A 10,990-nucleotide genomic window follows, 5' to 3' on the forward strand; every position below is an offset into this window, starting at 1 on the left:
GCTTTTGCAGCCCTGGGATGCTCAGAGCCTGGTTCCTTGCTGGGGGATATGAGATGTGCTTGGGGGCAAACTCCTCTGCCCTGCATCCCCTGACTGCATCATCAAACACACCTTGTCCTCACTCTGGTACCTTCCCCATCTCTGCCTGACCATGGGACCTGTGTGTTGGGATCCAGTTGCTGCAGCGCAGGGGCCCGGGGATTAGTAAGCAGGGGAGCAAAAGGGCCGGTGTGGTGCTAGGAGAGCTCAGCGGTGAGTCAGTCATCACCCCAGGCAGCCCTGAGATCACAGCCACCTGCAAAGCCACCCCTGGGAGGTGGGAAGCCAATGCCACCTACAAAGTGCTGAAGAATGATGGATGTGCAGAGCTCCACTATCCTGAGCAGCACAGCCATGGGGACACAGGGTTTTGGCCAGCCTGGGAGGGAGAGAGGAGACAGGGTGGCCAGAGAACTCTGGGGCGGGGAGGAGGTCTGGCTAGTGCCTGGGGCAAAGGGTGAAGAGCATGGTGGCCATCTGCCCTGCTGTCCCTGCTGCGATAGCAGAAGGAGCCACACAGGTGCCGCAAGATCACAGAAGCTTCCACACTTCTCTCCATTACCTTCAGCACCCTCCTCTTCTCCCCAGCCCCTAAAACACAGCTAGCTGCAGGGGCAAGGATCCCATCCACCCAGTCCCTCCTGGAGGGGCAAAGTCAGCCCTCCTGCCCGGGGGGTGGAGAAGGGCAGAGCATCCGTCACAGCTGACCCTGCTCCCCGCTGCCTGCGGGAGCGTTATGAAACGAAGACACGGGCCGCTCCCCACTGGGCCTGGGGCACTTGCTTCCTTCCAGCCTGGTATTTTCCTCCTCGATTTGGATTGGGTTTTTTTTTTAATTCACCTTTTTTTTTTTCATAGCCCTAAGGGGTGCGCAGCCGTGGGAGGAGCGGAGAAGTTATCAGCCAGGAGATACCAGCAGCATGATTCACTGCCTGGCCCCCGCAGGCTGCTGTAGCCAGATGGGTGCCCTCCCCACCACCAGAGTGAGGTGCCGTTTGAGGACCCTCATTGCATGTCCTGTCCTCGCTGCCTTCCCTTCTCCCTGCTCTCTGGCCCCACCATCCTTTCCCGGGAGTGTGGGGGGTAGCAGCACAGCCCCCTGCCCTGGCACGGCCAAGGGCATGGAGCCAATAGCTGGGATTCCCACAAGATGGATGGGGTCCAGAGAGTGTCCAGCTGGGCAGAAGCCTCCCAGCAGCCACCTTGCAAAGTTCTGGGTTGCCAGTGGGGGGTCCCCACCTCCTGCCTGTCAGCAAACAGCTCCTAGGGCTGTTATTATGTATGGCAGCAGAGCACTGGGGAGACAATCTTGCACAAGTGGGTAGGTAGTACCGAGGGACCCCCTTCATCCTTCTGGCACCCTGCAGGAGCAGAGAGGCCTGGGCAGCAGGAAGAGCAGGCTGCTGCACCCCAAAATATCCTGTACTGTCTCCAATCCACTTTTATTCACAATCAGAAAATAACTTACCATACAATAACACAGGCACGCACAGCACAGCCCTGGGCACTCTCCCCTCTGCCACAATGCTACAGCCAAAGCCGGCCCAAGCTCTGCCCCAGCAGAGGCGAATCCCAGCCCGGGCAGCTGTGCCCCGTCTCCATCCCACAGGATGCTCCATCCCCATTCCGCTCAAAGCACGGCCTTGTATGTGGCTGGAGGAACCTGTGCACGGTGCCAGTGTGTGTGTCCCCTCCCCTCCCACCCTGGGGTCCCCATGCCCTGCTGTCCCCCACCCCACCCCGCCCTGTCCCGCTGGGTGCCAGCGGGTGCTCCCCCACCCCTGTGCCCACCCTCCGCCCCCCTGAGCGGTGCTGGTGTCGGCGGTCTGTACAGCATGGCCGTGTGCTCCCTGGGGCCAGGAGCTTTGGTGCTCTCGTGTGGGGCTGGGCAGGCAGCAGGCAGCTTGCAGCCCTGCCCTCCCCGGGTGACAACAAAGTGCTGATTTTGGAGGGTGCCGAGCATCTCCTCTCCCGCTCCCCTCAGAGCGGAGGGAAGCAGGTACCGCAGCTCCATCTCCCCCCCCAGCGTTGATCCCCATCTCCCTCCCCCCCTGCGGGCAGGCGTGCTTGTCCCTGGCACCCTGGGGCGGGCACCCATCCCTGCCCGGCTACTTGCAGACGCTGACCCACTCGGTGATGCGACACTCCTCGCAGGCCACAAAGCAGCACCAGTGGAACTTGCAGTTGCAGCGCTCGCTGCGCGTCTGCCGCAGGATGTTGTGCCCGCGGCCACAGCACAGGCTCTCGCAGTTGTCCATGCCTGGGCTGGTCTTGTTGCACAGGCGCCCTTGGGTGCCTAAAGAGTCCAGGGCTGGTTCTCGCTCACAGAAGTCGGGTGACTTCTCAAAGTAAACCAGCTCACTGATGCCAGCCCGGCGGCGATGCCGAGCGTGGCCAGGCTCCAGCTGCCCAGCATTGCGGTTGTGGGGCCGGATGAGGGTGGCCCCGTAGAAGCGGTCCTTCAGCAGGGATCCCACCAGGCGAAACTCGGGCGTCACCTGCCAACACGTCTTCAGCTGGCAGCTCCCCGAGGTGCCGTGGCATTTGCACTTCCTCCTCATGTTGTCCATCACCACCTGGGTGGGGAGGGAAGGACAGAGGGGTTAGCATGGAAAAGATGTTTCTTGGAGACCAGGGAAGCCATCATTGAGCTCTTTGTGGGTTGGCATTACAGGAACACCAAGGACTGGCACCAGAGCCCTGGAGCTGCACAGTCTTGCTGTGCCCAGCATCACCCATGTCCCACCCCTGTCCCTTTCCATCCTGGCAATACCAACTGGCTTTTATGCTCCAGCAAGGGATCAGCACCTAAAGGAGGGGGTGAGACACCTGACCACAGGGAGGAAAAGGAGCCTGGCTCTCATCTTCCACTGCTGCTTGGCTCCAGCAGCATCAGCATGACCCAGCATGGCTGCATCTTTGCAGCACTACTGGGACCCCCAAGTGCAGGGGTCCCCCATGCACCTCACTGGCCAGGAGCACAGCAAGCAGGGCAGGTGGGAGGGGGGATGCTTTCCCCTCCCCAGGGCTTTTCTTCCATAAAGCCCCAGCTCCGGGAGTCCCAGGAGCAGCTCTGCTTTCAGCTCTTGCTTGCTTTCTTGCAGGAACCTTGAGCACAGTGACAGGGGACTGAGACACTGTCTACCACCACCACCCAAATTTCAAGCAGGGATTGGAGATGCCCACAGCATTGACTTGTGGTTTTGGGACGCCACAGTGAGGACAGTGCCACACGTCCACTCCCCATGAGGACCAGGATGTGTGGGCTGGGCTGTGGCTGTGGTTTGGGCTGGCTGGGGAGTGCGGCTCGTGCAGAGGCCAGAGGTCAGTGCAGGGCAAAGAGGATCCTGGGCTCCCTGGGCAGTGATGCTGAGCATGCAGGCTGTGTGCTGGGACCCCCTATGTCCTCCATCCCTTGCAAGGGAGCTGCTGTGGCCATGCCAAAGGAAACAGCTCATGCCCAGCAATCTCCAGGGGCACAGAGTGGCTGTACATCTCTGCACAGCCTAGAAAGAGGCAGTTTATACCTCTTTCTGTCCTCTGTCCTGTCCTGACTGGGATTCCCTGCTGGGTCGTGTGCCCCCATGCCCACGTGTTCACACAAGCTCCAAGTCCCCTTCCCATGGGGACACCCAAGCCCCACCCAGAGCCAAACTGGGGCTTGCAAAGACTATAGCAGTCTGATCCCCCCACCCAGGGTCATGCTCCAGGGCTCGGGGGAGCTCAGGGGACATGTGGCCCTGCACAAGGTCCCATCCCATGATGCCAGCCCTGCCCAGCCACCCAGTTTCATGCCTGACACGTGCTGCCTGTTTCTGCCCCCCTCCCTGGGGGGGTATGCGGGTGCGAGGAGTGCCTTGCTTTGGTAGGGGTACATAGTTTTTACTCCTTGTTTTCTTGTTTTTGAGTAAATCTCCCCGTTGCTAAGCAGTTATGGTAATGAAGACAGGTCAGGGAAACAGCCTGGAGCTCACGGCACACAGAGAGGTGTGGGCTGGGCTGGAGTTTGGCTTCCATCCTGCTAAGAGTCCTGTCTCCTGCCGGGAACAGCCTCCACCTCACAGGTAATGAGCTGCCTGGCCTCTCCGCTGTGCCCTGGGTGTGCCGGTCGGGAACACCAGCTGCTCGACACCATCCTTGCCACCACCCACGGGAACATGCTGGTCCTGGGACCCCATCCTTTCCCATATCCCCTCCCTGATCCCTTGGCTGGACCAGGGAAAATCTGCATATAGGGCTGTGGCTGGGATGGTCACCACCAGGATGGAGGGGACAGCGGTGTGACAGCTGGACAGGGGCTCATTTGTGGCTACACCTGGTCACATCAGGGGCTGGAGAAGGGAGCGTGTGTGAGCGCCATCTCCATCACTCAAGCCATTGCTGCTGATCATCCCGAGCCCCAGCACCACAGCACCCATCCATCCCTGCACAGGGATGGCTTGTTCTCCCTCCTGTATGGACAGCACAGGGGAGACAGGACCCTGCCAGAGCCAGCAGACCCGAGAAGGACCCATGAGAGCTTTGGCCCCATATTTTTGCCATCAGATCTCTTCCACGCACCCCTACCCGGCCATGTCCTTCCCCCATCTCACAGACACCCAGGTTCAGCACATGTCCGGACTCGCTGATGCTTTCTTTCGCACATTCCCAGCTCCTCCCAGACACACTCATAAGAGCTTTATCGTAGGTCTTTGTTGTGAGGGTAATGGGTAGTTCTTGGCTGCCTTTCATCCTCTCTTGCTCTCTGATCTGGCGGTTTAGGAGGACATGCAAAGCCTCTTGTGCACTCCTGCTGCTCCTCACTGGGGAACTTGCTCCCTCCCAGAGATGCAGGACACCCACCCCAGTCTTGTTGGAATAGGATGTTGCCCCAGGGCTTCCTATTCCAACACAAGACCGAGGTGACCACTGACACAGTTGGAGGATGCTGTGCATCCTCTGCAGCTGCAATCCCTTCTCTGGCCTTTGTAGCTGGATGCAAAAGAGGAAAAATATCAGTGTGTTTCTGCCTGGTTTCGAACCAGGGACCTTCCGCGTGTCAGGCGAACGTGATAACCACTACACTACAGAAACCCACATTTTATGGTCACTGGATGTGATCATCGGTGGGATTGTCACCTCCTCCTGGCACTGCAGAGTCTCAGCTGGGAGCCAGACTAACCCATGCACAGAGCCACCCTTGGGACACACAGCCACTGCAGAGATGATGCTTAGCATCAGTGAGATGCTGGAGAGCCCTGGGTGCCGCAGCTGCTCGGTTCACAGAGAGGGATGACATGTGGCAGGGCACAGCATGTGGGCTGTGTGTCCACATCATGGCTCTGCTCAAGGGGTTCAAGCCCTGGGACTTGGAGGGGAGGGAAATCCCAGTAGACTGCTCCTTATTACAGCAGAAAGATGGTCCTGGGAGTGAGGAGGGCTTGGGCAGGTGTGGGACCACGGCACTGCTAAAAGAGCAGGTGGGGAGCTGGAGAACCCATCCCCAGGCAATGTGGATCCAGCCCTGGCAATAAGCATGGCACCAACAGGCATATGGACCAGGCACAGCATCATCTCCTTGCTCCAACACATGGCACACAGCCCGACCAGCACATGGGCTCACACCCTCATCTCAGCAGGGTCCCTGGGCTGGGGGCAGTCTGTCCAGCCTCCCCACCTGCACTGGTACCATACCCTCTTTATCCCCTTGGTCCTGCTCTGCCTTGGCTTCCAGATTCCATGCTTCTTCCATCAGTCCAGCTCTTGTCTCTGAAGCCACCAAAAGCTGACATTGCCAGTTCCATGCCTGCCTGCCCTTGGGGACAAGCAGACCCCAGGAATTTTTGCTGTTGCCAGATCCCACAGGCACCACACAGTGACATCCTCCTGTGCAAATATTCCTCTCACCTTCCCCTCCTTCTATGGGGGACTGTGGGGCTTTCCTTGGGAAACGAGCAGTACAGACCCCAAATTTATGAGTGCTGCCAAGAGTCCCAGTGGTTTGGGGCATGCAGAGCTGGAGGGGAGCTAGGATGATCCCTGTAACCAGAATTGGGATGGGGGCGCTTTCCTGGCTTGGGGCAGAGGAGCCTGTGGAGGATTTAGCTGCTTGAAACTGAGTGAGCCTTCACCACACAGAAGCAAACAAAGCCAAACAAGCAAAAAGTTATGGCTTTCCCCAGGCACTTACAGCTTGGCCAAACTGGGACAGCTTTTCTGGATGGTAAAGCTCAGCTCCAGCACCAGGGAAGGGCACACATCAAGGTCCTGCTCTGCAGCATCCCCATCTCACAGCTGGCTTTAAACATGCTCAAAGCAAGAGGCACATCCAAATATCTGAGCCATCCCGGGGTAACGCTCCCTGTGGAATTCTGATATTTAATTACTCATTCCCACAGCCATACACATACCCTGTGCTGCCTTGGCAGCATGTGGCTGAGCTCTTGGGGACAAATGTTCCACTGGATCTGTGGGATGGGGTCCCCCTGGCACCTGCTGGGAGCAAAACTGGACAGGGAAATGCAGCCCTCCTCCCAGCCCCTCCTGCCTGCATGCTTCTTGTCTCCAATGTCAGGCTGCTTTTAAACATCAGCTTCCAGACAGTGAGCTACTAATTAGCACCTTTAACGAGACTTGACATCATGAGAATGGAGGGGAGGCTGCCCTGCTCGCCTGGGCAAGCTCCAGCACCCCCCTGGAGCCAGAGGACAGGCTGTGGGCTGTCACCTCTGCTGCCAAAGGGATGCTGCACTTCCCAGCTGGCACAGATGCCCACTGCCTGGCTCAGTCCCACTCACATCTGCCTCCTCGGGGCACTGGCTCCCTCTCCGGAGGCAGAGCTGTGGCTGGGTGCTGTGGAACCTGTGCTGTGTCCTCATGATGCTAGTGGCTTTCTCCTCCCTGTCTGTAGCTCCTTCGCACTGGCACTACCTGACACTAGTTTACCCAGTCCCTGAGGGGCAGGAGCTAAACTCATCACTGTGCCACTCCTGTAGCACTGCTGCAGCACAGGCAGGTGACAGTGGCCTGGGGAAGCGTCCCTTAGTAAGGGGACAGCAATGATGCTCAGAGGTGCCCTCCCCAGCAGATGCTCCACAGCAGAACTTCGACATTGCCTTTTCTCCAGGCAAAACTGTGGAGAGGGAGTGCCTTGGGGACAATCCCAGCCTTGCACATGTCCCACTACAGCCAGTACAAGTCCCCTGGAGCCCTCCTGCATGTCTCCCAGGGACACTGTCCCTGCCACCATCACCCTGCACCCCTGCCCAGAGCCCTGCTCACCTGCCGGCCCACGCGGTTGTTGTGCAGCCTCATGCGGGAGTGGATGTCCCTGTAGGTTTCCCGGGAATCGAGGAAATCCTTGGAAAATTTCTCCCCATAGTCCACATCAGGGCTGCACCCTCCCCATTCCCAGGAGTCCTGGAGGCCAGGGGTCTCGGCCGGCATGTGTTCCATGTGCACCCCATGCACCATGCCTTTGCCACGGTTCATGGCCTCCAGCTGGAGACGATGCAACTTGCGCCGAAAAGCCTCCTCATCGCCCCGGCGCTTCTGGTCGCAGCCGCAGGCCTGCAGCTTGCCGAGGGCGCAGGCGTTGGAGACAGCGTGCACCACGCCAGCAGCTGCAATGGCATAGGCAAAGGCGCTCTCCCGAAAGCCTGCAAAGAAGGAGAGAGAGGGGCTTAGGCTGGGTGGTACGAATCCCTGCGGGGGGCTGGATGAGCCCAGCATCATGCCGGGGAGTAAGGAGCCAGAGGTTCAGCTTGTGCCTTGCCTTGTCCTGATCCACCAGCTCCCCCCTGGACCATGAGCGAGTCCTCACTCGGTGCTCTCCAGCCCCATCCCCACCAGGACACATTGCTGCCCTGAAGCCCAGCCCTGCCCTGGCTGGGACCCCCTCTCCTACTACTACCCTGCACTCACATCACCCCAGGAGATGCCACCGCAGCATTGCTCAGGCATTAGCATTATGGCTCTGATGGGAAAGGCAGTATCTCCTCCCTCCTCCACTCAGAGCTTCCCACTGTATTAAGTATAACGCTGGCTGAGGAATACTTCTGCTGAGGAATGGGCCATTTCTGCTTGCCCACATGGTGCAGCACTGCCTGTCCAGCTCCATGTGTCTGCCCATGCCTCTTCCCTCCCACAAGCCATGTCAGCTCCCACAAGAAGCTCTAAATGAGATACCGTGCTGGAAAAATCGAGCATCCCTAGTTAGTTAGAGCATGCCACAACCACACCACACTCTGCCAGGGCCAGCAGCTGGTTGTCGTTAAACACTGGGGAGCGAGGATGTCCGCAAGTGTCATTAGCTTGGGATGGGGTGGATAGGGACAGGGACGGGTCCCACAGCAGAGCCTCCACAGGGCTGCAAGCAGTGTCTGCCCAAGGGGCACTTGGCTTTGCTGCAGCTGAGTGAAGAGCCTCCCGTACCTGGGAACTTCTATTTTATTTTAAATGCAAAGTAATATTTTTATTTGTAATTCCCAGGCCAAGCAGGGAGCCCTCAGTGCCCTTGGCATCGGTGTGCAGCGACCGGCCCCAGCACAAAGAGGAGAAGGAAGGAGAGTCAGATTTTGTGCTGAGGCTTCACACGTGAATAAACAGCTGGAGTTCACCAGCCTCTCTCCCTCTGTTGAACAAGAGCAGTTTGATCAGCCCTGGCTTTGCTATGGCTGAGCAGATGAGAGGTTTGGGGGCATTTCCTCCAGCAGGTCCTTGCCATCAAACGGAGTTTGGGAGAGCACCACAAAGCACAGATCCCAGGCAGGGGCTCTGCCAGCTCCCTGCCTGCACCACAGAGTCACGAGAGGTGAGAGCACAACCGCTCCCTGCCACCCTTGCCCATCCTGGGCAATGCTCCTCATCACGTATGTTTCCTTGGTGGTTCGCTGCTGCCCGCCGAGCAAATGCTATGATCTTATTAAAGGGAAATGAAACGTAGCTCAGAAACCTGCATTTAAAGTCATGCTGCTCTTTTGTGTGTTAATTTGACACTGGTGCATTTAAAAAATTAACGAGGCGCTGCTTAAAAGCCAGTGGGAGCCTCTCCCAGCTTCCCCTCGGTGTGGGACAAGCTTGCTCTCAGCCTGCCTCTTTCCATGCACAAGTTGAACAACATTTTTCAGCAGGCAGGTAATGGGGCTGCTGGTGCGTATGCTGCACAGCCTCCCTGGGGAGAGCGCTGGCAGACAGTGCCTGCAACACACCCACATGGCTGTTAGAGCAGGGCAGCCCAAATACGGGGAACTTCAGTCCCCAGGTGAGCGATGCAGGATGGAGAACGAGCACAGGAAGGTCTCCTGGATCCTCAAATCCTCCCCGTATCAGTTCTCCATCCCCATGATCTGGGCCAGCTCCAGCCCTTCATGAGCCAAACCTGTGCACAGCTGAAGAGCAGGGACCTGTCGCTGCCACCCCACTCAGCATCCCCAGCTCCTCACACACCCAGTGCCTGGGGACAGCAGCAGTAAACCCTCCACCCAGCATGAGTCTTAGTCCTGCCTTTCCGTTAGCCTCTTTCTCACACATTTTCCCAGCCTAACAAATAATTTCCCATGTGGCTTCTCCTTAAAATCCCTTCTGGAGTCCAGACAGAAGCTCTACCCCACCCAGTCCATCTAGCAAACCTGTCTCCTTGCAGGTAAAGAAGCTGGGTTCATTTGGTGCCCTCCACAGCTGGGAAACCCCTGAGGTCAAGCCCCAGCCCTCCTCCTTCCTCTGCTGCTCTCCAGCCATGTACCAGCTGATGGGAGGGAAGAGGCATGGGTCCTCATCCATGGAGCTGCCATTCCGCAGGCTGTGGGCAGTGGGTGGACTGGTCCCCAGGACTTGACATCCCAGGGCTCTAGGCGTCCTGGTCTTTTCCCTGCTCAGTATCACACTGCCTGGCTCTGCCACTTCTCAATGCCTTCCCATCTCCCTCCCTCACCCCACACTGATGGGGAGCTGTGAGCAATGAGGAGAAGGAGGCAAGGGCAGCACCAGGACCACAGCAGCCATGCCAGTGCGATTCTGCTTGGAGGTTCAGCTTACGTCCCTCGCTCTACCCTGGCCACGCCAGTGCCTGAAGGACTACAGCAAAGCAGAGAGCAACATGGCTGGAGGTGACAACCACCAGCTTCTTGCGTTTGGCAAGGGTGGGAGCCTCCAGGAACCACAGCCAAGCGCAGCGTGCAGCACCTGGCCCTGAGTCCTTTGGAGGGAGGCTCTCCGGCTACCCCAGACACCTAAGAGCTCAGCAGTGACATTTGAGTCACCAAATCCCTTCAGAGACCACAGAAGAGGTTGTAGCCATGGGAGTATGAGGAGAAGTATTGCATCCTGCAGGGAAGAAGGAACGGAGGGCATCACCCTAAACACCTCTACCAGCATCCAGCCTGCCATGTACTTAAAGGACCGTGATGGGCAAGGATTGACCTGAAATCTCGACTCCAGGTCAGATCTCAAAGTGGCTTTCTTAGAAGGGGAAAATTTTCCCTGTCTAGATGCACCTAGGAGATGGGGATCGATTTAGCCAGACACCAAGCTCCAGCTGGCACTGGTTCTGCCATGGATGCTGCAGTTTCTCCATCTCTCACGTGGATGTGGGATGAAGGCAACAGACCTGACTCAAACACAGCTGTGGGCTCCATGGTCTGTTGGGGTAGGGAGAGCTGGAGTCATGGCCTTCCTCCCTCTGCCCACCATCGCACCCAGGCAGCTACAGCCTCCCAGAACCTGTCATTGTGGCACCCGGGTGCCACTGAGGAAGCAGCTGGGACAGTCTGGTCTGGGTGCACCCTGGGGTACCTCAGGGATGCTCATGGCCAGCACTCTTCAGGAGTTAGGAGCAGCTGCCAAGATCTGTGGGGACATCGCCCTGGCCCTGCAGGCTGGCGAGGTGGAGGAGAGCTTCTCCCGCCACCTCCTGCGAGGCCCACAGAGACGGCCAGTCCCAACACGCCGCCTCTCCCCCCAGCCCCGCCCCCTC

The 10,990-nt window shown here is 58.3% G+C and overlaps 1 protein-coding gene and 1 non-coding gene across 2 annotated transcripts in view; both read right to left on the bottom strand.

Moving 5' to 3' along the window:
- Positions 1–1,462: 1,462 nt before the first annotated feature.
- The window catches only part of WNT10A (Wnt family member 10A), a 17,953-nt gene continuing 8,425 nt past the window's right edge, over positions 1,463–10,990 (bottom strand). Inside the window, exons 3-4 of the mRNA XM_026852479.1 lie at positions 7,300–7,676; positions 1,463–2,615 (exon numbers count right to left, since the gene is read on the bottom strand). Coding sequence (XP_026708280.1) covers positions 2,148–2,615; positions 7,300–7,676 — 845 coding nt within the window. The 3' untranslated portion in view covers positions 1,463–2,147. The remainder of the gene's footprint in view (positions 2,616–7,299; positions 7,677–10,990) is intronic.
- Positions 5,040–5,112, bottom strand: TRNAV-GAC. Its single transcript has one exon. It is a non-coding gene; the product is annotated as a tRNA-Val (tRNA).

This window comes from Athene cunicularia (genome assembly GCF_003259725.1).
Source record: "Athene cunicularia isolate RWA chromosome 7 unlocalized genomic scaffold, athCun1 chr7_part1, whole genome shotgun sequence".
Lineage (NCBI taxonomy): Eukaryota > Metazoa > Chordata > Aves > Strigiformes > Strigidae > Athene > Athene cunicularia.